Here is a 27,657-nt window from a genome sequence, read left to right as displayed (position 1 = left end):
GTTGCACAGCTGAAAAAACTGTTGGGACACAGCAGGTGGGAGGTAAATTTAGGCCTTTGCTCTTGCAGAACAGAGATTTGTGTGCATGCTTCACAAAACTCCTGGTAGATAGGTAAGCAACCTTTTACAGTAGTGACTTATTTAGTGAGAGGCCTGCAGTGATCCAGTCTTTTTAAGTTCCTCACTGGAAATTGCTGCTCAGGCTTTGCTTTTGTTGCTGCCGGAGTAATGCAGGGGGAAGGTGTGAAGGCTCTGTGTTCAACCACCACAAAGTGTCTTTTATGTCTCCTCCTTTCATAAGAGTTTTCTGCAACTATGGTTGATTTTCAAAGGCAACCAGAAGCTGGGTGCCCTCCTGTGTTCCCTTTCCCTTTGAGAAAATCTTCCCGGTTTTCCTCACAGAGCTCAATGTGACACAGAAACTCAGATGCCATGGGAGAAACAGTCTCCTGACTTCATGCACTGACTTACCGTGCTCTCTGTGCTTTGGCTGCCAGTCTCACCTTCCTCAGCAGTGCCAGTAAGTTATGTGATTGATTGCACATTTTTACCTTTATGGCATAATTATTTTCTCATACTTTATAATACGTGTTTTAGTTTCATGAACTTTACAAGTGAAATAAGATACTGACTTTGCACTTAAGTCCTACTGCTGGTTTTAGTTTTTGCACAAAACTGACCCAAGATCAGTTTGCCTCTAAAAAATTTCTCCCCAGCCCTTTCTCCCAAAGGAAATTGGATTTTATGAAGCTTGACATATGACCTGGAAACTTTTTCACACATTTCAGTGTCACAATGATCTTCTCCCCCCAAAACATGGTTAAGGAAACAAATGTAAAAGCCTTCACTGTCTTGTATATGATTATCAAAGAACCCTATTACTTACTGAATGATTAAATTCCTAAATTTGACCTACGAAGTAAGGAGGGCAAATTTGGCTAATGGTAAGCAGTCTTGACTACCATTCCAAAGCTTGTACAAGAGGATATGCGAGACTCACTTGACAGTGCATCACTTTACAGAAGATAATGTCCCTGTGGAACAAAAGAGGATTGTTAGGCCCAGTTACTAGTTAGAACCACAGCAATATTAATTCTCTAGGTTTTTTTTATGAAGTGAGTCTGGAGGTAAAATGCCTTATTTTGATCAGTGGCTACTAATATAAGCTGAACTTTAAAACTATACCTAACTTTAAGCACAGGCACCATTCCTCTTAAGAAGTATCTTTGTGTCAATGGGTTTATTAACATAGCACTATTAGAAAAGAGATATTTAAATAATCCAGAGCACCAGGATCATAACACTGACTCAAATCCTCATTTAAGGAGAGCATAACGTGCCAAACCACAGGTAGTCACATACCTTTTGTAGGTAGTTACCTACCTTTTCTAGGTAGTTCTTGGAGGGCCAAATTGTGCGCTCACAACAGCAAATTGAACCACTGTCATTGCAGAGACACAGGAATACTGACTGGGGCATAGTGTTGTCTCTCCCTCTTTTCACAGTAGCAAGGGCTCTGTCTCTCAGAAGGCAGATCCCTTGTCTTGATGTACCAAGACTTTCCCTCATTAGCATACTAAAAGTTATGAACAGGAACACAGATGTCAGTGAAAATGGTGTCACTGATTTTAGGTGTGCACCTCAGTATACAGTTTAAATTCAGGCTCTATAATAAGAGAAATATAATAATATATATTAAAATAAGTAAGAAGCTCCCATTGACATTTTCATGTCTTATTATTGCAAAAGCACTTTTTCCTTCTTATTACCTTTTTGACACATTAAAAAGCCCTCACACTTGTAGGTTTTATGAAGTTAGATAAGATAAACCTATTTGTCTGGTATTTTGGAGAACATCTCCTGCAATTTGAAATCCTATAATTAACACCCAACTATTCAAAAATATCTTAAATATCACACTTCACTACTACCAATCAGCCTGTGAAAAGGCAAACCAATTCCTGGGGCTTTAGATAAACTTTGTCTGGGGCAAGGAAATAGAGAGAAGTGGGAAATTCACAATCCTTGCCTTATTTTTAATTTTGGCATGCCTTGTCTTTCTGCTGCAGCTGGGTAGTATAGACACAGTGTGAAATAAAGGCCACATGGGGCACCATTTGAATAGTACAGGAATGATGAACTAGATAAATACTAGGAGTGTATATTCAAACCACATGGATGCATGCATTAAAAGATGATTCAGTACAAATAAACAGTGCTAGGAATCTTGTAATAAAACAAAGAATCCAAGATTATTTTTTGATTTTCTAAAGCAGGACTTTCTGTACTATTTCTCAGGGAAATATGCACATTTCCAAGGTTTATTATCCTGATTAAATGCCAACAAAACATTTAAGCACTTGCTTGCTTTTGAACACTTGATTTAGTCCCCACCACTATCCCATTTTCCAGAATAAACTGCAAAAAAACTCATAAAATTGATGCTGCTCATTTCTGTGAAATTTAGGACTAGGTCACATCTGCTCTGAAAAATGTAGAAGCTCAAAAATAAAACATTGCAAACAAATGTCACATGAGGCAATGTTGAGCATGAATGTCTGTTATAGTGCAGATTCATGTGCGCTATAAATTAATGCAATAACTACATGTTTTGTAAAAGCCTTAAATATTGCTCTAGTATCAAAGATATTGATGTGAATTCTAGACAACCAAATTTTGTACCAGTGTTTTCCAAGCTAGTGCAAGGCCATACAGCTTACAGTATTTCAAAACACAGGAATAGCCAACTAAATCCATGGAGGGTCAGAATTTCCACACTGACAGTTCTCATTCCCACAAGATTCTCCAGTTTCAGATTGAACATTTGGTGGCCAAGATTAAGCCCAAGAGCATTAAGGGGCAGAGAAAAAGCAGTCCTATGCAATTCGTATTTTAAGGGTGGCAAGAGATATGACCTCTGTGATCGAGTCTCTGGGCTGTTCAGTGTCATATGAAACATATGTGAAACCAGCTGTTCTGAGTTTTGTTACAGATGCATTTAATGACTGAGGTGAAAGACACATAAAAGGTTCAGCATTTAACTGTGCTAATGAATCATGCTTTAACTCAGGTAGCCAGTTAATCTAACAATCACAGGACCAAAGTCAAGGGATTAAATTTGTGCAGTCTTTGGGCTTTAGGGGAGTGTTCCAGCTTTGGGTTTTGGCTTGCTCAATACAATAAAATACATAAGAAAACCACCACAGACCACATAAGATTGCACAAGAAAGACAGTGATGAATTGAAGGCAGACTTACTTCCTTTTTCACCTCTATGGATTTACTTTTCGTGTGAACCCTTGAGCTTTCTTCCATCCTCCTTGATCTTTCTTGCCTGATCCTTTTTCCTTCTTCCCCACTGTCCCCAGCATGGGTTTAAAGCTGCATTTAAATTATTCCAACAGCTTAGAATAAGATGTAGAGAAAACAAGTGGGTTTTTACATGGGAATAGAATAGAATAAGAATAGAATAGAATAAGAATAGAATAGAATAAGAATAGAATAGAATAGAATAGAATAGAATAGAATAGAATAGAATAGAATAGAATAGAATAGAATAGAATAGAATAGAATAGAATAGAATAGTTTGGTACAAAGGGATCTACAATGAATAACTAGTCCAACTTCATGAACACTTCTAGGCTTACTAAAAGTTAAAGCACACTATGTGTGGAATGCTATCACACAGTTTAATTTAGCTTCCTGATCATCCTAAGGTCCCTTAATAGCCAGTGAGGAAGGGAGCATTGTGCCAAAGGAGAGGTCACAGATTTCACAGAATATTCTGAGTTGGCAGGGACCCACAAGGATCATCGAGTCCAACTCTTAAGTGAATGGCCCATATGGGGATCAAATGGGGATCGAACCCGCAACCTTGGTGTTTTTAGCACCATGCTCTAACCAACTGAGGCAGAGAGCAGGGGTTTGAAAGCCCCCCTTGGGTGGGGAAAATATTTCCCTTTGTTGATTATCTGAGGAATCTGGCTCCTGCATCAGTAAGATTACCAAACCTGTTGAAACATCTGTTCCATTTTAGGTATAAAGTATGTCAGTTTTAAAGTATTCATTCAAGCTGATATAAATTTAACTCAGATATACTTAATATGGCATGTCTGCCTAGGTTTAAACTAGAAACAGACATCTGTCATCCTAAACTAGTCTTTCATCAGTAAAAATTTCCTCCTAAGATTTGCCCTCACTAGGGACTTGTCTTTACTGACTTCTCTGCATGAGTTTTGTTCCACACAGGTTGACAATCCACACAGAGAGCCCCCACAGCAGTGAGATGGTACATCACAGTAGAGCATAGTCACTGCACCTTCTTGGAGGGACCCAAGCTGGGTCCAGACACAATCCTGGGTCCTTCACATGGGAGGAATTTAATCAGTGTGAAACTAGGAAATCAAGAAGGCAGGCTTGGTGGTCTGCCACCCTTCCCTGCACCAGGATTATACAGGTGCTCAGAAATGAGGCCCAAGCATGCAGGTTAGAGCTGAATGGAAATCAGAGACAAAAAGCCTTTACCAACAGGTAACTCAGAAGGAAAGCCAATTCCCTACTGAGCTTTGGTTGTTAGAGCAGGTTTCCTGATGAAGAAAGTGACCGTAGTGACCATAAGTCCCTGACCTAGTCACCTGCCTGTATATCCTTTCTTGTGTCTGCTCCAACAGCTTTAAATCTGACTGCTAGCTTCAGCCAGGGAGCTGTTAGTGCCTCTGCATCCACACACAGAGAAAGGAGGCAAGAGGAGCAGGAGGAGCAAATGCAGGAGGAGCTTCAGTCCAAGGTGGCTGTGAGTCAGTGGCTGAGAGTCCCTCAGGGAGACACCCTGGGGGGAGCTGCTGTTCCCAAAACTGCCCCTCATTTTGTGGGTCCTGTGCTTGCCCTCCCCTAGTACATGGTCTGCAGATGTGCTTTGCAAGGTCTGGACCTCACAGCCCTGGGCACTGGTGGGTTAGTCCCACAGCCAGCTGGTCTCCTGTTTTGTGGGTAATGTGCTCACTTCACAAGTTAAAAGGAAAGACTGCTGGGAATGAAGTAATGAGCATGCAATTTTTTTCCAGTTTTTCAATCACAGATATTCACCCTGATGGCTGAGGCTAGTAGATAGTCACAGAGGGCATAATACCTCAATATGAGAAGTCTTCCCATGGGTATTTAATTCCATTTTTTAACAAGTTTTTATCAATACCAAAGTACTCCCCATCCTACAAGCACCAACTCATGGGAGCTATGCTTCAGTGGGACTGCAACAGCTATGTGGAAAAGCAGGGTTTGCAGTAAGCTCTAAATCCCTCCTCCAAGACCCTTTTGTGCACTTATATGTTGACCACAAGTATGTTAAAAATATATTTTAAGTTTTATATCTACATGGATGGGTAAATGTGGTATTTATTTATGCCAACTCTGAAACTCAGAAGACATTTCTCCAGCTGCAGACACTGACTTGCCTTGGGTGTGTTGTGGCCACAGCAATCTGTGTGCAAAAAAGACTGAGTGTTTGGGGCATCCCTGCAGCTCTGAGATGTCATCTGAAAGAGAAACTTGTGATGGTCTACAAGAGAAGAGCTCTGAGACTTTGCCCTTGGCTTTGAAAAGCCACATAAAACTGGCAGCTGCTCTAGGATATAAAGTAATAGAACACCCTCAGTCACAGGTTGTCAGAGACATAAATATCTTTGGACTTTATACATCTAAGTGATTTTTAGGATGATTCATGTCATGAAATTGCTCCTCAGTCCCACTTGTAGGTGCTTTTGTTGATTTGCATCTGCACGTTCAGCATGAACTGCTGTGAAACCAGTGGAGCTGAAGTGATTTGCTCCAGCAGATTACCCCAAGGTTCAGTGACCAACTGCCTAAATGTTTTTGCAGTTATACAGAAACACATTTAAAGGACTGACAGAGTAATAAGAGCTCTTTTGTGCAAGGTACCACTGCCATACATCCAGTCCAAATGCATGCATTTGACATCCCTCTCTCATTAAAAGTGTTCCCCATTCCACAGAAAAATCCCTGTGATATGCATGGATCCCCTTGAGGTTAACTTCCAAAATATGTGTAAAGAGGTTCTGCTCAAGTCCTATTTGGCTCACTTGCTTTTAATTTCCTAGAACAAATTCAGAGTAGGAAAACAGATGCTCGGTTTGATCCAGACTCAGTTTGCATTACTTACTTGTCACCCTAAGTCTTGTTGGAGCCACTCTGATTTCTGTTCAATAAAGAGGAGTGTCCCTAGACCACACGGCATCCCTGCAGTGTGTGTGCAACTATCTCTCTTTCAGCTACTTATTAGTGAGATCACCCCATGAGACCTCCTCACTGAGGGGATATACAGGAAAATAGAGAGGAAAGTTGTCCCTAGTTAGTCTTTGATGCTAAATGGTGCAAAACGAGATGATCAAGGCAGAAAAGCAGATCTTTGGTAACAGGTGCTATTTGACACCTGAATCTGAATTTTGTTCATCAGATCCATGAGAAAAGCAGCAGGGCTTTGGGCACCCACTCTGTTTCAGAGAGGCTGGACCTGCCCTACAGTTAACTGAGAGAACTCTCTTGCACATGCTCCATCCAAATGCAGGAATCCCACACTTACAGCCTTTACTTTGAAAAATAAGTCTGATGCTTCAGGAGTTTGGCTTTCTTGGTTCCTGCATCTCAACATGTTGCATCACACAACAGTGATGAGTGAAGGAGTTGACACCTCTTTATGAGAAAGAACCTCTACTTTTTGCGCCTCACATGGTTTGAACAGAATATTTGACAAATGAGATGCTCTGAAACTACTTCAGTTAACTCTGTGTCATTTAGTAAGTGGTCATGCATGGTCATGGCCCTGACTAGATTTTTTTCAGTGTGTCCTTTGTATTAAAATAATTTCCAGGATCACATTGAACTTTTAGTTTGGGTGACAAATTGCTGATCTACCTCCTCCACACTACACTCATCTCATTAGTCTGCAGTCACTGATCCCTGTGAAAGGCATAGCAGTATTTCTGTGAGGCTCAGATTTCTCCTGTCCCCCCATCCACATACAGCAGGTTCCAATGCTTCTCCTCACAAACGTGCTGAAAACAATGTAGAGCCTCTCTCTCACTCCTCACCCTTCACATGGCAGCCAAGGAGTGATGAGGGAGCTGGCGGAAGAGCTCGCCAAGCCGCTCTCCATCATCTACCAATAGTCCTGGCTCACTGGGGAGGTCCCAAATTATTGGAAGTTGGTGAATGTCACGCCCATCCACAAAAAGGGCTGGAAGGATGACCCGGGAAACTACAGGCCTGTCAGCCTGACCTCAGTGCCTGGCAAGGTTATGGAGCAGATCATCCTAAGTACAATCACACAGCACCTACAGGATGGACAAGCGATCAGACCCAGCCAGCAGGGGTTTAGGAAGGGCAGGTCCTGTCTGACCAACCTGATCTCCTTTTATGATCAGGTGACCCCCCTGGTGGATGAGGGGAAGGCTGTGGATGTGTCTACCTGGACTTCAGCAAAGCCTTTGACACCATCTCCTGAAAAAGCTGACAGCCCATGGCTTGGACAGGGGCACTCTGTGCTGGGTTAAGAACTGGCTGGAGGGCCGGGCCCAGAGAGTGGTGGTGAACGGTGCCGCATCACTACTGGTGTCCCCCAGGGATCAGTGTTGGGCCCAGTCCTGTTTAATATCTTTACTGATGGTTTAGATGAGGGGATTGAGTCCACCATCAGCAAATTTGCAGATGACACTAAGTTGGGGGGAGTGTCAATCAGCTGGAAGGCAGGAGGGCTCTGCAGAGGGACCTGGACAGGCTGGAGAGTTGGGCTGATTCCAACGGGATGAAGTTCAACAAGGCCAAGTGCTGGGTCCTGCACTTTGGCCACAACAACTCCATGTAGTGCTACGGGCTGGGCACAGAGCGGCTGGAGAGCAGCCAGGCAGAAAGGGACCTTGGAGTTTGGATTGATAGGAAGCTGAACATGAGCCAGCAGTGTGCCCAGGTGGCCAAGAAGGCCAATGGCATCCTGGCCTGTATCAGGAACAGTGTGGCCAGCAGGTCCAGGGAAGTGATTCTTCCCCTGTACTCAGTGCTGGTGTACTCACCTGGAGTACTGTGTCCAGTTCTGGGCCCCTCAGTTCAGGAAGGATACTGAGGGGCTGGAGCAGGTCCAGAGAAGAGCAACAAGGCTGGTGAAGGGATTCGATCACAAGTCCTATGAGGAGAGGCTGAGTGAGCTGGGGTTGTTTAGCCTGAAGAAGAGGAGGCTCAGGGGAGACCTCATCACTCTCTATGACTACCTGAAAGGAGGTTGTAGCCAGGTGGGAGTTGATCTCTTCTCCCAGGCAACTATCAGCAAGACAAGAGAGCATGGTCTTAAGCTGTGCCAGAGGAGATTTAGGGTAGATATTAGTCTGGTCTAGTAACCATGGTGGTAGTGGATCAAGGGTTGGACTTGATGATCTCAGAGGTTCCTTCCAACCTAACTGATTCTATGATTTTGTGATTCTATGATTCTTTAGGGCTCTGCAGGCATCTTTCCCTGGTGAGAATGGTTGATCCTCATCTGACCTTTCCGATACACAGATAAAGGTAACTCAAGACAAACATGGGTGTCAAGTAAATCCCCTTAGCTAATGACTGCCTTGAAATGCCTCACCCCAGGAGAAATGGCATGTGCTGTTCTGTGACATGATGCAACACTGATTTGTTGCATCTACAAAACATCCTCATACTTGTGTGAAATTGAGTGTGAACAAGCAGTTGAATCGCAGTTCATCAAACATAAATAATCTGAAACAAAGCAGCAGAAATACTCCTTTTATCTTGTGTATGATATAAATACAGAGCACCCTAGAATCAAAAAATTGACTAAGCAGATGATTGCTAGTCTGTGAATTCTTTTGTAATGCAAAAATTACTTTTATCTCTCACTGTCTATTTTTGAGTGCTCATCACTGTGCTGCCTGTGTGCTTTGATAAAAGGCAATAAATATATTTAGCATATGCTCAGTTCATTAAAAAAATATATCAGTCTACTTACTGTAATTTGGAGACAAAAGAGAAATCATGGAAAAATACAACATCTGTAAATGTCTGCTATGTATGGACTATAACTACCTCTTTGGCCAGAATCAAAAGATAAAATAAAAGGGTAAAAAAACCCCAACAAAGTAATTAAAAAGAAGATGACAGAGCTCAGGTTGTGTGATCTGCCCTGTGAAGAGTGTGTCATTTCCTATTGGTGTTACATAGATTCCTCTTTATCCCCACAGAATGTAATACAGCATGGACTCAAAATATAGTGGGTGAATCCGTTCCAGAAATGGCCTTGTGGGATGGAGGGAAAAGAGGAAGATCTTCTCTGCTCTCTGTCCAAAAGATGCTGATTTGATCTACAAAGAGGCACATCCCCAACACTGCCTTTACTTTAGCCAGGCATACTTGCAGACATTGGATGGAGTATGAGATTTTTGCACTGAAAATATAGCGGTGCAGGGATTACAGTGCTTCTGTGCTCAGGTGCCCTGGGCACTGCCTGGCCACAGCAGCCAGCAAGTGCAGCCTCGCTGCCTCCTTCCTGTTGCTGAGTAGACAATAACTAACAGTCTGGTCCAGACCACAGCCCAGATTTAGAGATGAATAACATAAACATGTTAAAATTGTTTGCTTTATATAAGCAGAGGAGCTCATTTTTTTTCTTTACACTAAGATAGGTTCACTGAGGATAAGAAAGATAGGCTCTGAAAATACATTCAGAGATTTGGGCTCCAGGCAGCAGATGTTGTTGGCTGTATATGACACGCAAATTATAACCGTGCATCTCAACCCAGATTATTTAACCACAATAGAGCCTTTGCAGATTCCAACAATCTCTTGGTACTTAATCACTTGCATTTTCTATATGTTGTAAATTTTAACTGAATAGTGTACTTTCAAAGGCATGGAAATGCTTTGAAAGTACTTATCTGTAATTTGAAATACCTGTATGTCTCCTAGACCTGGCCTTCACTTGATAGGCAAATGCATCTGTCAGATAAAATTGCCTCACTGTGGCTTTATCATACACAATTTCTACATGCTGGAGCTGAGATGGCGTCTGTTCCTTCCCATTTTCTGTTTGAAAGCGTTGGAGCTTTCAAGTCAAGAAAGAGGTCAAAAAGAAGCACTGGCCTCAAAGATTTCTCAGATCAGCCTGGCAAACACATATCAGTTTTTGTAACCCTCAAGAAAGTAGACATCATTCTCATTAGTTGTACATTAGCCCAACTCAAGTGACTAGGAACCCATTTACAGCCAGGTCAACAGGAAAGCAGATTTCAACAGGAGGCCAAGACTGAATGTGTGACCCTGCTCTAAGGGTCGCTAAATGTGCGTTTGAAACACCCAAGTAAAGTTCAAGTAACATTTTCTTTTCAGGGTTTCTCCCCTGTTTTTAAACCTATGTCATCAAAAGCAGAATAGCGCTAAGATGATCTTCAAGGAAAGGAATAATGCTGCAATAACACAGTCAAGCTTGCTGCTCCAGCAATGAATGCTTATTTCACGCTGCTCTCCCAGTGAGTAATGTTTTAAATAAACAAATACTGCAGGGAAGTTGCTGTTAGTACAGTTGTAGGGTTGTATCCTTGTGGCAAGCTTTTTATCATGATAGTACAACAGGAGTACAGTTTGTTTGCAAGGCAAGTTTGAACCAAGGTGCAAAAGCACATAAAGTCTGTTAATAAATAATGGACTGTGTGCATGTGGGTTTTGCAGTGTGGCTTAAAAAATCAACCCCTTCAAAGAACAATAATATGCAAGTGCTATCGAAACAAAACAAAAGAAAATGGAGAGATTTAATTTCTAGTCCCTTGGAATGACAAACATTCTGTTCTTCTCTGAAGAGAATGGGAACTGTGCAAGTGTGATGGCAGGTGCAGAGGTACCTTAGCTGTATAGTGACATGCCTTTGTGTCCTTCCACTTATGTTGTTCAGCAAGGTAGAGGCAATAATATTAGAATTTGCTCATGATTTATGATACCTTGGATGACTTTCCTATATCTGAAGACTATTACATAGTCAAGGGGACAGATTCTCAGCAGGACTCAGGCATGTTGGTATTTCATGGATTTGATGATGTCATACCATACAGAGGTCTAGAGCCTATAATTATCTTGGGTTTACGAGTTAGCATCAGAAAATACCTACATATTAATCTTCCCAACGTAAGGACACAATGAGGAAGGATAGCCAGGGGCCCCATAATTTTGCTGTATGAAGCTCACAGCAGTTATTAACTTGACTGAAGAGGGAGTAATTAATTTCACAGAATGGAAGGTAGATTAGGTCATTGGCCTTAATGGACAGGACCTCTTTCTAAAAAATACACCCCAGGCCCACCAGGGTGGTCTGTGACAATGCCAGTGTATATTGGCAGAAAACACTGCTTTGCTCAACTTACTGTGTAATGCCAAGCTGGGCATGTCATCCCAGCACTTAATAATGTAAGTAAATCATTACAAAGAATTAGAAAAATGAAACACTTACTTGGTCCAAGACCTATGGAAAATGCAGCAACATAAACAAGCAGGCTGGCCAGTGAGAGCCATTTCAGGACAACAGGAACCTCCCCACTTTCCATGTGAGACCCTGCTGTGCTTTTGCCTCCTGGTAGTGCAGTCCTGTTCAGTTCTCCTGTCCTGGCAACATCTGGGCTTTTCTGTGCATCAAATGATGATCTTTCTGTTGAAGTCAAGCTAGCAAAGAGGTCCTTAAGACTCCCATTGGTGATAGTGAAGTTTCCTGGTCTCTGGAGAAAGAAATCCTCTGGAGATTGTCTTCTACAGACATTGGTGAAATTCACATGTATGTTACGGTTCACTAAGCCCATAGTGACCAACGATACTGCCATAACAGAAGAGCCAATACACAGAAAAGTTTTACTTCCAATTTGATCCACAAAAACTGTGGCTGGGACTGTACTAACGACTTTTACTACTCCAACTCCAGTAGAAGCCAAGCTGGCAGCTTCATTGCTCTGGAACCCAACTGACTTCAAAACAGTCGATGCATAAAATAAAATGTTGGGTTGCCCAGTTGTTTGCACAAAAAAGACTAGAGTGAGTCCTATCAGCATTCGGGCTCTCATGTTGTTTTTTGAACGAAACAGGTCCAAGAGACTATACTGATGTTCATCTTTCAGGGAAGACTTGATCACAGTAAGTTCTTTAGTAGCATCTGACGTTTCCCGTAGCCTCTCCAGTACTTTTCTTGCAGCTTCATCATTATTTTTCATGACAAGAAACCGAGGACTTGGAGGAAGGAAATACATGGCAATAGCTTGCAAAGCACCTAATGGAATCACAAGGCCAAACATGTACTTCCAGCCATGAGATATGCTGGCAAATGCATAATTTGAAATATAGGCAAAGAGAATGCCTATCACAATCATGAGTTCATTTAATGATACAAGGAGGCCTCTTCTGTGCTGTGGAGCAATCTCAGCAATATAGACACACGTCGCAATTGATGATAATGATATGGAAATACCTATGGCAATCCGTCCCACAATAAGTATCTCATATGATTCATAGGGCAGTAAAATCAGACTCCCCAACACAAGTAAAGAAGATGCAATAATAATAGCAAGTCTCCTTCCAAATCTGTCTATCAGAAATCCACCAGTAAGGGATGCAAATAGGGCCCCAAAAAGCAGGGAACTTACAATGATTTCCTGCTCTTTGCAAGAGAGTGCTAATATGCTGCTTATCTGAAGAAGAGCTCCAGAGATAAGGCCCAACTCATAACCCATCAGAAGTCCACTTATGGCAGCAATAGCAGAAGATAGAAAGGTAAATGTTCCACAACCTGAAATAAGAGAATAAAACACAAAAACTTGAAAGAGTGACTTCTGTAACATTATGAAAATTAATAATAACTTTATTTGATATACCGGTTTAAAAAATCTATTTGTAACTTCTAGGCAAAGCACTTAAGTTCCATACATATCCAGCAGCAGTGGTGACACAAAAAACTTTTCGGGGGAAAAAAAAGTAATTATATAAAATCCTCTTTAATTTTAATGCTTTTGGGTACCTTATCTTCCTGATCTGAAGTCAATAAAGTTTTGATCAGGTCCTAAATAATCAAACCTTCTGCTTCAGAATATCATTGTAAAAAGCAACATTTATATTACAGCCTTTTGGTAAGAAAGCAATTTTTGCCTTGAGATATTTTCAGTGTTTTTCCTGTACTGAATTGAAGAAGTCTCATCCACCCAACTACTGTACCACGGGCAAGGAAAGCAGTAATTTCCCACCCAAACTGCTTCAACCTTGACTTGAATAACTAACAAGTATTCCCTCACCACTTATTAATTCCTTTGCTTCACCTGAGGATGCTATGAAGGCTGCTGGTACAAGTGTTTTTATTTTGCCAATGGAGACTTATTCAATGAGCACCAGTTTGATCCAGATATATGGGATATTCTAGGGAAACCAATCTATGAGATACAAACTCATGAACTTTCTGAGCTTTGCTCATCTCTAATCTCAAATTCTTCAGAATATCAGGATCAAATATTTTGCATAGTTTATGACAGCTATAATGTCAGGAATAAGAAACAGATGGTGAAAACGTAAACCAAATGGAGATTATATGCCTTTGAATGTCCACTTTAAAACAAACTCATTTTATACAACTGTGATTCATTGTTTATTGTTACAAGATAGACTTGACTGATCATATTCTACTAACTGTGAAGCCTTTTGCACCCTAAACCTTGAGGAATATATCAGTTTGTTATTATTGGCCTTGTTCTTTCTCCCAGCATGATTTTCCTCTCATCATGATGTTGGCTGCCACGCAACTAGGAAAAGAGTAAATTGACTTCTGACTTCCACTTAGTTAGAGAAGTAGAATGTGTCTGAAGAGTGGTAACTTTTGCAGCATAACAGAGTCCGTATTTTAGTTAATTATCCTGGAACAAGTACTTTCCAGCCAAGCCGGAAAATGGTATATGGTCTAATTGAAAATGATACATACAGTTTGTTTATTTTTAGCTTATTTTTCTGAGGCATTAGGGCTCTTTGATCATGTGCACTGCCTGGAGTTCCTTGCCAGTAACTTTTGAGCACATTGGCAAGGATCAGTCCCGTTTGACAAGAGGATATTACATTTCGAAAGCAAATCATGAAAATAGAGGAGGAGAGTAGCCCTAGCAGTACATCTGCACTACTAAAATAAACACTGCCAGAGCCGAGGCCCAGACCCTGGCATGTGGCCACATACCCTACTAAATTTCTGGCATGATCCCTGGCCTGGTTATGCCCCAAGCCACCTCATGCTCCCCTAGCTTTTCCCAGAAGCAGTGTGAGCCCAGCATCCCACCCTGCAGCTGCTCCACAGGCAGATGGGTTATTTTGGAGAGTAGCACAGTATAATTGTGTGACTATAAGTGCTGCCTCCAGGATCAGAGGAGATGTGTAAGCCCATTAAGTCTATTAAAATAAGTATCACATATTAGTTCTCCTAACTTTGAGCCAAGCAGAAGTCAAACAGCAGCCGCCCTGAGATACTGAGCACACCCAATGCACCTCAACTCACTCTGTCACTGAACTGGTGTGGCTCACAAACGAGAGATAGATAAGAGATAGGAGAGAAGCACGTGGTTTTGTCATGATGGGCCATAAGGACATGGGGGAAATGGGAGTATTGTGAAAAGTCTTTCAGAAAGTGAGGATGGAGGGCAGATGACTCACCAAACTGCAGATGAACATACCTTTCAAACTGGTGATTGGCTCTCTCATAGTAGGTGATAGTCTTGTCATGCTGACAATAACATCAATCAAAAGCAAGTGGCTGCTTTGAGCTGGGAAGGTGCCATCTTTAAACAACTGTCTGGCAACCAGCAACTAGTTCATCACGCATTTTAAACGATACAGAAATGTATCTTGCAGCTTAGACACCTATCGTGGTTTTACAGCTAGGAGTTAATACTAATTAGATGTTTTGGTACTCACAGGCTTAATTAGTTCACTTGAATCTTATTGTTTCAAAGTAGGACAGACATAAACTTGCCACAATATTTTACCAAAATAGGCACGTAATATGAGAAAGTGAAACAAATTCCCCACCGTTCTCTCCCACTCCCTGACAAGCCGATAAAAATGATATTAGGTGATTAAATGTAGAAATAAAGAAAGGAGGCAGACATAATGATAGACTGTAATGAAGTTAAACAGCTGGCAGACTCCTTGGTGAATGTGCCACCTGATGACTCGTACTAAGATGCAGGCAATGCCCCCAGCTCACTGAGGCAGCCCCTGGTGTACACATTGAACATCGTCTCCCGTTCATTAATTGGCTTGATGGAAACTAGGTCTCTTTCTAAAAGGACAGAAACCATCCATTTCATATGTACCCATCTGAGGAGGAAAAAACAGTAAATAACAGAACAACTTACAGACCTCTAAATAATCCACAGTAGTGCAAGACTGATGCTCTTGAATGAATTCTGGATAACTTGCAGATTGGGACTGCACTGGCAACACCAGTCTCATCCAAAAGACCTAAAGGTTTTGCTTCTGTTTAGCTTGAGAAGGATGCGTTTCAAGTTTACCAATCCCTTAAATATTCAAAACCTTGTTCTCTGAACTTTATCCAGATCATCAGCTTCTTCAGTAAATTCTGATTTGGAACCAGTGCTCCTGCAGTGGTTGCACAGTGCCAGATAGGAATTTGACATAATTATCCCACTCCTGGTGGACATTTCCCTGCTTGTCTAAGGATTGTCACAGCCATGTAAAGGAGCTCATCTTCTGGCTATCCTCCAGGAAAACCAACCTCTTTACTGACTGGGTTCTTTCCAAAGCACTGCCTTTCCTTTAAATAGGGCCTGCCTTTTTGCATCCTAGTGAGGAATGCAAATCACTTTACATTTGTCTGTATTAAAATACATAGAATGGGTTAAACTTACCTAACTGTGAGAGATCTGCAGCATCCCTAGATTTCTTTTTAAACTAGTTGCAAAAAATAGGCACTTCTAGATGTCTGAATTAAGCTGGATGCCTATTCTCTCTATTGTCTATAAAAGGCAACTGTGCAGCTTGCTCAGATGCAGATGTCTAAAGTTAGCAGAGAGGAACCCCAGACAGCACATTCACTCACAGTCAGCAGGCCAAACCATCCAGATTGCATTCAACCAGTGAAATATCCCATTTATTAATCACCCATCACCTGTATCACCCACAAATAATCTGTTATTATCTTCTTCCAAGCAATTGAGAATAAATGTTTAGTAACAGAGGGACAAAAACTGAGTTTAAGGCTCTCCAGCAGAAACACAGCAGCATGGACAGTGCTCCCTATTGATACTTTGAAGTCTGTGTCCTGCATAGCTTTTAATTCTTTAAATGTGCGAGCGTCATGTTTGTATGGTTGCAGTTTCTGCATGACAGTGCCAAGTCAAATATCTCAAGAGAGATATTTGAACCATCAGCATGGTTCTTTGCAATTCAGACTGTGCTCTCCTCAGCCTGTGGTCTTCAGATCACAGCAACCAAGATGATTATTTGTTTTTAATCTGAGAGGCTGTACAAGTTGGATGTGGAGCTTAGACACCTGGGAATTTGACAGGGAAGCATTCAAGCCCATATATTTCTTGCTTCTCCAAGTAGAGCAACTTGATCAATGTTTCGTTAGTTTGTTTTAACTTGGTCAGCTGGTATCATTCTTCATGTATCCAATGACACTGGTCCACAGTTGTATAGAAATGGTGTAGGGCTGTAAGTAGAGCACCTCTGAGTGAAAAGCAGATCCTGATGTGATGCAGGGGGAAACGCTGTCATTCTTCATTGGTAACAGCAAACTCAGCAGTTAACTCGGTATCTCTTGTCCCTCACAGCCACTATTCTGCTGAGAAACGTCCTTATATCATTATGAGGTTTTGTTTTAACTGATGTACCCAACACTTGCCTGCTCTTAACTGCCTGCTGAGTTAAACCCTGAATCTCTGCTCAGTTTTCCTTCATGGCCTTCCTCTAGGCAAAATTGCCTCTGACTTCAGCATATGTTTTCCTTTAACTTTTCCAGATAAAGCATGTTGCAGTAGTTGTATTCACAATCCTTTTAAGTGTCACTTCTAATGATGCTGCTGGCAGTTCTTAGGCATTCCTTTTTTTTTTTTTAAAAAAAGCTTCTTAAAATATGTATATATTTCTCTTATTTTTATGAGATGCCTGCAAAATACATGGCAGTGGGCAGCCCAGGGGAATAAAATATTTTAATGATGGCTTCCAGAGAATTTTCTCCTTCTGTCTGCCACAAACTCCATGGCAAACGAGTGTGTGGCTGGTATGTGACAAGTGATTCGAAACTCTATTCTCTAGTTTCCCCATGTAAACAAAGTGGTTTCTCACAACTGTTATTCAAGTCAAAAGCAGCACTACTTGGCAAACAAAACCTATCTTTAAGAACATTCACTGGAAATGTTTATGCTTGGTTCCTGAAAAGGAGACCAAGTGCAGTTGTAGTATAGCGTAGTGTACTGCTGATGAGGCTGGATGGGGCCAAGCAGTAAGGGTGTGCCCCTTTACTTATTTTCAGTCAGATATTTGGGAAAATAAAGTCCTTCCAAAGGTACAATATTTGATCTGTGCATGTATTTTATGGGCATTATGGATAAATGATCAGTGCCAGGGAAGATCCGCAATCAAGCTGAGCTGGGAAACACCACTCTTCACTCACCCCGTGTGAGGGAGAGGTATGGGAAAGGTGCCTGGGAGCCCTTTCCAGCTCAGTTTTGCAGTAGTACACTCCAAGTTAGGCCAGACACTGATATTTCTGTGATGTAGTTTTTCTTTCTTTTCTCCCAAGAGATCATGCAGTGTGCATAAAGAAAACTACTGAGCTGGAGAGGAGGGGAGATTACTTTATGTAACCTGTGCAAATATATCTATTTTGATAGGAGGGGACTCAACAATCTCTTCCACCATTATACTTTCTTCTGTTTACTTTGATTTAATCTAAGGTGAAAAATGCCTCAGTTTGGTAGGGAAGGACAGTTTTCTGGAAGGTCAAATATGTATTCTTTAAATCCGTGGAAATTCTTTGATCTATTTAGACATTTGGAAGGTGAAATCAAGCTCTGGTTAATACCATTAACCAGAGGTTAATGTCAACCACTGGTTAATAAGCTCAGATTAGAAAACCACAATGAGTTGAGTGCATTGCATAGATATGAATCCACAGCATGGAATCTCCTTTTTTCCACAGAACAAGTTACCTATTCTTATCCATGGTAGATCTTAAAACATCTTACAACTGTATCTGAAATTTTTAAGCTATCTTTAACAACATATTTCTTTTCCATCTGAGTACTGTCTGACATACAAAAACTTTGTCTTTCCAGGGAAATAGTACTTAAAATTTCCCACATTGTCTTTAAAGAAGATTTTGCTAAAGTTTATAGCAGGTGGATCACATTTTTTTTTTTTAGGATAAATATTTATGGCATGTATTGGGCATTGCTGCATAATTAAATTCTGGGTTTGCTTCTCTTAAGGTGATTATCCTATTTTCATATTATCATGATCTCTGTTGCACTGTCACAGCCACTTTCTCTGCCTTATTCACTTGTCTGGTATAAAGAGATACATTACTCTCTTTCTCTAGTCCAAGGCCTGAGCTTTCTTTAGATCCAGTAGCTGCTCAATAGGTGCATTTCTCCTATTAGCTAGGACACATCTGATCTAAGTGGCCATCTAGAAATCTGTCATGGGATCTAAAACAGTTGGCCAACAAGACCCTATGGGATGAAAAAAATGGTGGCTTTGGGACAAAGCTATGTTGCAAACAGAGCTGGAAAATCTCAGAAAATATTAACTTTACCCCAAAATAGTAAGGGTCATGTGGGATCACAACCATTTGACAACCCAAGTGTGAAGGGCAAACCCAAAACAAATATTTTGTAAATTGAACTAAAAAAGAAGGCAGAAGAAAACTAATGTATCACACATTTTCACACATCTAAATTCCTCTGATGGTAGAAAGCATTGTATACATTGTACAGCATAAGCGTGATGAATGTACTTTGTGAATAATATTCAATTTCATGAACAGAAGCCCCTGGCAGTGATGGAAAGACAGGGGATGCACATGCTGGACAGACCCACCTTAGTGCTCTGCCATGTATTTTTATTATGTCAACAGACAGCCTGACCCTTCATTAAATGGCATTTGGGCTTTGATTTGTTAGTTTCCTGTGAGAATAGACAAGTTCTTTTAATTCCTAGCTAGGTGATTATAAATTCCTCAGGTTACTGATTTAATTTTTCAGGGTAATGTCAAGTGACTAATTTGCACATACTCTTCTAACCTTAGCCCTTGTGCTGCAGAAACTTTGCTGTTTATTGTAACTGCTATGCTTCCCTTTCATAAGGCTATCCTACAACCATCTGCACTGCTCCTCTCAGTCCCTAAGGTAATGATAAATATTTCTGCACACCTCCTGGCTTTCTGTTCTTGATTAACCTCTGCTTCCAGGTATCAGGAGATGTTGCTTGCTGATCATTATTACACTTCAACAAAGCATTTGTGCCTATGGTATCTGAACATTCATGGGCTAGTTAGTTCATTCAGTACTAAGTGAACAAAACCTGCTTGGGACAGTAATTTCCGGCTTATGACCGTGTTGTGCTGTTTGGGTACAGCTGTCTTGTGGGTGAGAAATATCATAATTATGGGGCATTTTCCCCTTGATCTTATCATCAGTGAAAGAATCTAAAGATGCAAACCCATGCTGTAGCTTAGAAAAGGGGGCTGGATAGGACAGCAAAGATGAACAGCTATAAAATTCAGCTTCCGGACTAAAAAATTTTCTGCAGAAGAAATGCTACAGTTGATGTTTGAGGGCATCAGCACAGAAACCCTGTTTCTTCCTGAGATGCTAAGGAAGTAAAACCAGGAGGTAGACCCTGTCCCTCTCCCTTCTACTGTCTCCCTTCATGAGCAGGTGCAGTGTTTACCTGGCCCCCCTCCACTCACTTTGGTGAAAAGGGCTGAATTGCTCCCAAGTATGCAAAGACCAGAGCACCGTTGTTATCTGAGATGGCAACGGGTTCTCCTATTTTTCAGGTGACTGATCTTCATAAAGGAAAAGGATTTACACAACAAACAGCACATGCACAAGCAGGAGGACCGAGGCCTTTAAGGGAAAGTACCACATAAACCTTCATTCAAAATTCAAGCTGGCAGTCCCGTTCCTTACTCATATGTTCCCCTCTTGCACTTTCAGAAACTGAGACAGCATATCCTGAGAGTCCCTTGGCTTCATGGGGCCGTTCTCCCCCAGCCCCGAGCACTAGCTAGGTGAGCAGCTGCTGCTGGCCAACAGCTGGCATTCAGCTCTTGCCGCCTTACCTGTTGCAGCTGGGAGCTGGCGGCAGCTGCTGCCCTGCCTCCTCTCCTCATCCTCCCCTGCTCTCATTGTCTGGCTCTGTTGGCTGAGGTCCTCCGTGCTCTGCCCAGCTACCATCGCCACCCTCTTTGCACCTTGGGCAGGAGCACTTCACAGGGCAGCGATCCTTCCCCGGCCGGCCAGGAAAGTGCAGGTTGTTTTCCTCATGGCAACAAGTTGCTGAAGCTGGCTGAAACCAAATGCAAACCACAAAGTGGTTTGTGAACAACTTTGTTGCTATTTCAGAAGGCTTTGCCCTTTGCAGTGACACAGGCTGTTGCTATTCTGGGGAGCCTATTGCAGGCGAGGGGAGGGCCCTCTCTCGGAAGTGGTGGTTTTGCCTTTTAACAAATATTTGGAGACATCAGACTTTCAGGCACAGCTCAGTGAACATTCCTTACCCACTCACTTATAAGATCTCTCTCTCTCTCCCTCTCTGCCTTTTCCTCCTCTCTCTGCTGTTCATATGCACAGGTTTTTAGCAGAGAAAGCACACTGAAGGGGAGGGTTTGAAGTATTTGCTGTGTCAGCTAAAGTTAGGGCACCAAGCACACACGCACAGCATCGCTTCATTCTTGTAAGTTATGAGCAAGTTATGGTGAGAAATAGCGGAGAGGAAGAAACCATGGCAGTCCTTTACAGTCTGTGACAGTAGGAATCAGGACTTTTCATGGCAAAGACGTACATGATAAGCAAATGAAAGTCAAGCCACCCTCTCTTCCATGACAATTATTTGTGGGAAAACTGATACTGTCTCAGCTATATTCAGTCAAAGGCTTGATTTTGGCAGCTGCTGGGAGTCATTCCATCCCTATTGGCTCTGTAGATGCAGTGGCCAGAGGCAGGATGGCAGCAGCTGGAAAAGCTTACAGAGGGTGCAAGTGAGCTGCATACAGAGGCTGCCTGCCCTGCTCTGTCCTAGTCCTGGTGGGAGAGCCTCCAAATCCTCTCAGCAGACCCACTGGTCTCATGAAGCAAGTTGTCCAAGCTATCCCCAGTGGGAATCGCTGTTGTATGATTTGGCAGTGCTGCAGGCTTCTTGTTTGTGCTGTCTTTCATTACTTGCTGTTTTGTCTTGGTTGTTTTCATTTTAAATACACTAATGCCTGCAGATAGTGCTGGAGGGAAGGGTAGAGGTGGAAAGTTGGTAGCTTTTGCAGTATTTCCAGAAAGGAGAATTCCTAAAAACTTCTTCCTTAAGTAGAGCAGGCATAATACACCCTTTATCGATGTTTGCTTAATAAGAAAAATTTGACAAAAGACATTGTAACTGCTCCATCTGACAGCTACCTCACTGTCAGCTTCAGAAACTGTAGTGCCAGGGTTGCCACAGGGACACTGCTTCCAGTGGGAAGTTTGGGTTTTGGCAGTGCTTTTGACATGTAGTTGAATGAGTCAGTCTAGCTCTGTTCTCATGTATAACATATTTTCCATGTAAGATGTCCTCCTGTCAGGCAGTGTGGGATGCTATCAAGGCTGTTAACAATTTCTTGCCACGTCCAGGGAGGTGTTGTTTCTTCATGGCATAAGTGCAAAAAGTAATGTTAACTTTTAACAAATTATTTGTATGTTTTTGGAAGAAAATGAGAGGCTGTTTAGGCTGGGAAGGAAATGAAATATTTTCATAGATCAAACTCAGCTGTGATAAGATTCTTCTGTTATAATGTGGCGTGTAACTGACCTCCTCTAACAGCCCACACCTCATATAACCCACAGCTCTGCTCAGTGGGAGCTCTGTGGAAACTCAGCTAACTCCATAGGTACATGCTTGTTCCCACTTCCCAAATGCCTTTATGTGTTATGGTCCTGGAGATGTCAGAAAACTGCAGAGGTGCCTGTGGCACCTTGACAGCGACAAAAGTTGTGCTTCCAGACGTGTGGCCCTGGAGGATGCTTTGAGGTTCGCTCCTCCTGCTGAATCACTCATCAGCCACAGGGTATTACCGATTTTGATGGAAGAGATGTAATGCAATTGCAGCCCTTTCTGGTCGAAAACTCCCTAAATGCCATCTTCCAACTAAATATGCTGATTGTATATATCTGCTGGCACATATGTACTTTAGGAGTATTTAAAAGCTTGTCAGGAACTGCGCTCTCCCCTGAACAAGAAGCATACTACCCCCAGGAGTAAGTAATAAAAAGAAAAGGCTGCATTACATTGATTTCACAAATCTTACAATGAACAGATTTTATGAAATTATGTTAAGCGAATACAAAGGTGAATTTCACTATTTTTTTTAATAGAAAAAAAAAAGGTGTTTTAGATGAACAGTGGAATTTCTTTTAACTGTTTACCCCTGGAGTTCAGTGCTACCTATATTCCCCTCAGAAACCAGAGCCTGGACTGATTTTTAAATGTTTACCTACTTGTTTACTCAGAAATCCAGCCAAATAATCCATTTTTCCTTTCAGTTCTGCCTTTATTTCATGGTAGCAATGCCAGCTGCAACACAGCAATGGTTTAACTTTGCCCCTGTGGTAACTTCAAGAGGTATGTACCTAGCTTGCACAGAGAGTAAAGCAGCCAGTACACAGTACAAACCATAATGGACATACAGAAAATGAAGGAAGACATCATTATTCTGGGGACTTGTGTTTGGGCTGTCCAGAGGGCAGTGCACCCTTGCTATGCTGAGCTGCAGGTGCTGCAGAGGTACCGGGGAGGTTCCTGACCTTCAACCTGCTCCTTCAGTTACACCTAAGCCAAAAACATAGTATTGGTGTAATATGATCTCAGGGAAAAATGTTCCCAGTAAGTGGAAATGTGAAATATTTTATCCTGAGATCTGTTGCTTTCATGGTGTAGTTATGAGGGATGTGCTGTGGTGTCATCAGTAGCCAGCTGATAGTGAAAAGCCACAGCTCGGCTGGTGCAAGAATCTGTTATCAAAACTGTGGCAAAAATCTGAGGAGCTGATGTTATTGGTGTTAACTGGAGCTAAATGGGAACCCAGAAAAGGAAGGAACTGGAAAAAAGCTGGTTCCATCCAATGAAAGCAAACAGAGGGAGAGAAAGCAAACAGCCTGTGCTGGTTCTGCAGTCCAGCCAATTGTAGAGGGATCTCGTGAAATGCAGTGACTGTGAAACCCTTGCTGGCAGCCACAGGGTCCTGATTCCACAGCCCTGTACCCCCTCCACTTCCCACCAGAAATAAATAGTCAAGCAAGCAAGAAAAACTCCAGTAGGACAGACATGACCAGGATAAGAAGGAAGAAAAGGAAGTGTGCTTCAATGCTTTTCAGTTCTCTGTTCTTTTCCTGTTACTGCCTTGCCTGTGCACAGTGCTCAAACAATCGCTTGGCTGGGGCTGTGCGCCAAGAACAAGGTGTCCATCTGATCAGGGGCAAGGGGGTTGCTGGAGCATTGGCAGGCTAGGACAGGACTGCACCTGCTCTGCCCCTCTCGTGGCTACCCAGAAAGAAAGTCCTACTGGAACCAAGAAGCAGGGAGAAATATTCCAGAAGGCAACAAATCCCAAATGCTGGGATGGGCAATGACTTAATAATGGTCTGAAGGGTAGAAGCCCTGGCTCCTCAGCTATGCCGCGGGAGGCTGCACAGAAGGACACACGTTTCAGGAGAAATAAGACTAGAAAAGATTTAAAAGCCCAAAGCAGGAGAGGGTCAGGAGACAAGTAAGGGGTATGAGTGCAACACTGTCATGAGATTCCCCTGTCAGTGTTATCCACATGTGGTTGGCAAGAAATCATCTTTTCTGGTATTTTCTCAATTCCTTGCTTTCAAAACTGACCAAACACTTTATTATTAGGAACATGATTAGGCTAGAAAAAAAGAGAAGATATTCATATTAAATTGCTGGATAATGTGGAAAACCCATGAGGGTGATACGGGGATTTCTTCTGAAATATCTGGTCGTGATTTGTATTTGTTTGTGTTTACAGTGATCTAATAACTCGAATTTGGGACTGTGGAGAGATGGGGAAGTTGGAGTTAAGCCAGTAGAAATTAAGAATTGAAGGGTTTTCTGAATCAGTTTTCTTAGGCAATTTTTATCAGAGATGGAGTAAAGAAGGTCATCTTATTTTTCTGTTCCTTTGATGAGTCTCAAAAAGAAGATAGTGGAAGTCTCCCATTTAATTTATTCTAAAATGTAGAAACAAAGCTTTTCAGCAAAACTGCGGAGAGGATTTTCTTGACATATCAGCTTAAGTTACATTGCCTTCATCTTTGATTGTTGAGCTTTTCTCTCAGAACTAATAGTTCGCCATTTGCAGAAGAGGTTCACAGGATAGTTGGCATGCAATAACAGGAGAAAGTCTGGGAGGATGAAAGAAGGAAAGTGACATGGAGAGGAGAGAAAAAAAAACGAAATTGAAAAACCCCAAAACAAAATATCTTTTATTAAAGATACCATTTATTAAAAAAAAGTACCAAACTAAAAAAACATACATAGCCTTTACCGTTAGTGTTGACTCACTGATACACATGAAGGGGAAAATGTGCCAAAATTACAGTCATAGGGCACTGAGAACTGAATGAAAAAGACAGAGAGTTATCTCAAGAAAGCAAAATAATCCATCCTTGGGGAACTATGAATATAAAGATAATTGTTATTACTGTTGTGCAGCAAATGAATTGCAATTCAGCTTTGCAAAGATGCTTTTTATAAATGTAAGATAAATTTCATATACACGATATTTAAACTATGCCATTTGAGTCATTTTGCAACTGAATAAACAATAAATACATCAATAAGTGGATAATACTTAGTAAGTAAATAAATAATAAAGTGTGATATCGTACAGAAAATTCATGACAGAACTGAGAACACAAGTTTTTTTCATTCTGAGTCATGTGATTTCTTACTAAGTAATTCTCTTCTGTTATGTTCTTACTCATTGAGAGTCACTGATTTATACCAATATATTTTTATCTGGCTTTAAAAAAATTCAGATCATAAATACAGTCCAGAGCTCACCACATTTCACAAATCCCTCCAGGGTCCCTCCCAGTTCACTGCACAAATATTTGTTCTTTGGTCTTCTGTTAGCATCTTCTTTAAAAGTACTCTTAAGAAGTACGATGTGGCCTGGGTCAACAACTTTAAGAGTTATGTTTTGGCAGAAACTTGAAATCAAAATGAAGGTAAGAATTGGAGGTTGGAAAATACAATACAAATAGAATTGAGTAGAGAAAACAAAATAAAAAATAATTTTTACTTCAGGTTTCCACTTTCATGACAGCGTAACCTTTCCAACAAATAAAAGGAAATGCCTTTTATCTTCTGGGTAATCTGAAGGGCCACTTGTAATAGTCACTGAATGTTGCTGAACATGGTTGTTCACTAATCACTGATCACTGTTCACTGATCACACACTGATCTTTCCTATTTGCTTCAGATATTTCAAATGTACCTTTTTATTAAACAGATTGTAGAAACAGCAGTTCCCTACATTTAAAAGAAAGTCATTCATCTGAAATAAAATTGGGTGGCACTGCACAGTCCCGGGGCAAGGACTGGGCCTGGAGCAGCCAGTTAGTAATGTCACCCACTGCTTGAAAGAAGGAGGTTTTTAGGAATTTCCAAATAATGCGCCAAAAATGGAAGCCCTTAAGATCATTGTGCAGTGGAAATGGGGTTTTGCTCTTGTATTAGGGGTTAATTATGCTGATACTTTTGGTCTGTGTTTGGCCCCACCACCTGTGAAAGTTTTGCTCTTTCCCTGCCAAGTTATGGGAAGACAAGCACTGATAAATGGGAAAGTTGTCCTTGAAGAGAGCTTCTTGTATAAACCCTTTTAATTGGTGTTCTGTGATTGGCTAATTGTCCTCCAAGGTCGCTTGAAGGAGAGATTGAGGAGGAGGAAGATGAAGGACGCCCCCAGACTCATTTTGAAAAGACCCCCCTGAGTACAGTACGCAGGCGCAGGGAAAGCCACACGTGCACAGAAGAGATGCACTTACATAACCAAGGAGGTGGGACTGAGGGCCTCTGGCTGGGAGGTGCTGACCACACCTGGGAGGTTGTGGTCACTCAATTGTATAAAAAGCAAATAGCTCTTTCTTGGAGGAGAGCTAGCTTCACAACAAGGACAATGTTGCCTTTGGCAGGGACGCCTGCCAGTTTGTGAACTTACTGACTCTCCAAGGATGCAGCTTCTGCTATGGGTAACTATGGGCATTCTAGGTCGGTAAGATAACTTTATGGGCAACAGCTGGGTAACTGGGGAGGTCATGCTGGGGGCTTATTTCTCTCCTCCTTCCTCCCTTTTGGCTTTGTTTGTTTTGTTGGCCACCTCTTGGTAATAAATATTGGTTTTTGTTAAGCTTTTAACGGTGTCATGGTTTAAGATTCAGTATGTTCGAACCCCTCCCTAATACAGCTCTTTACTCTTGTGATGAGTTGTTAAAAATTGTGTTGTATAATTGAAATTCCCTTTGCCTGTTCCAGTTACGGGAAAAGTATGTACATTGCTAAGAAATATCTGAGCTGCTGAAATGTTTTTTTTTGTTGTTGTTGCTGGGAAACATTTTCTCCCACATGGAATATGTCAGTCACACAGGAAATGCAGTAATTTTAATGGTTTTAATTATTTCCACTGAGAAAGTGTTTTGTTTTCTCCTGAAAATCTTGTTGTTGCAAAAATAAACAACAAAATGTCATTAACACTGTGCTTCAACTTCTTGCTGATTTTTGACCACAGCTGGCAAACTGAAAGCAGTTTTACATGCATTCATTAAAACCAAATGTCTGGGTAAAGCTCTCCAAAGTCCATCAACGTTTTCAAATTGTTGCAGGCAAGCAGGAAATGAAACCAGCCTCCGAAGTGCAGATAATTTTGTGTTCACCCAGTGGGCATGAAGAAATGAGCAGTGGACAATCCTGCAATGCTATAAAAGGTTTAGGTCATTTGTTCCCCAGAACAACTGTCACCTGGGTCCATTAACAGGTAGCAAAGATGGGCTTTAATGAACAGTGTACTCACTGTCTGGGGAAAATTTACTTTGAGACCACCATTCCCCTTCAGAGCTGGAGATACTGAAAGCTGAGTAGGTGGAGTGACAGATCTGTTAGAACCCAGGACAACACAAGAGAGGCTGTTTGGAAGAGATGGAGGATTTCTGCCCCAGAATCCTTTTCTGCCTCTGCACACACCAAAATCTCATCATTTGAAATACAGGTAGAGGTAATATTATGCTGGCAGCACTTCAACAGGGACGTGACAATTTCCTTTCTCCATTGTGATGGCCTGGAGGGGCAGGTAGGCACTTGACTGGCAGAG

General features: G+C 41.6%; 1 protein-coding gene and 1 long non-coding RNA gene across 3 annotated transcripts in view; one reads left to right on the top strand and one right to left on the bottom strand.

Moving 5' to 3' along the window:
* Window positions 1-20,693, bottom strand: part of SLC2A12 (solute carrier family 2 member 12) — a 34,917-nt gene extending 14,224 nt beyond the window's left edge. The window contains exons 1-3 of one of the 2 annotated variants that reach the window (XM_064649444.1): window positions 20,377-20,693; window positions 11,506-12,825; window positions 2,437-3,403 (exon numbers count right to left, since the gene is read on the bottom strand). In XM_064649444.1, the coding sequence (XP_064505514.1) occupies window positions 3,387-3,403; window positions 11,506-12,825; window positions 20,377-20,491 (1,452 nt within the window). In that variant the 5' untranslated portion in view covers window positions 20,492-20,693 and the 3' untranslated portion in view covers window positions 2,437-3,386. Of the gene's footprint in view, window positions 1-2,436; window positions 3,404-11,505; window positions 12,826-20,376 lie in introns of those variants that run through there. The other variant, XM_064649443.1, reaches the window with a different exon arrangement.
* On the top strand, window positions 310-10,855 carry LOC135411628 (uncharacterized). The gene is made up of 4 exons (XR_010429236.1): window positions 310-520; window positions 4,670-4,785; window positions 8,498-8,567; window positions 9,251-10,855. It is a non-coding gene; the product is annotated as an uncharacterized LOC135411628 (long non-coding RNA).
* Window positions 20,694-27,657: the final 6,964 nt, after the last annotated feature.

This window comes from Pseudopipra pipra, chromosome 3 (assembly GCF_036250125.1).
Source record: "Pseudopipra pipra isolate bDixPip1 chromosome 3, bDixPip1.hap1, whole genome shotgun sequence".
Lineage (NCBI taxonomy): Eukaryota > Metazoa > Chordata > Aves > Passeriformes > Pipridae > Pseudopipra > Pseudopipra pipra.
Note: the sequence above shows the minus strand (reverse complement) of the source record. Positions and strands in the feature narration are given on the sequence as shown.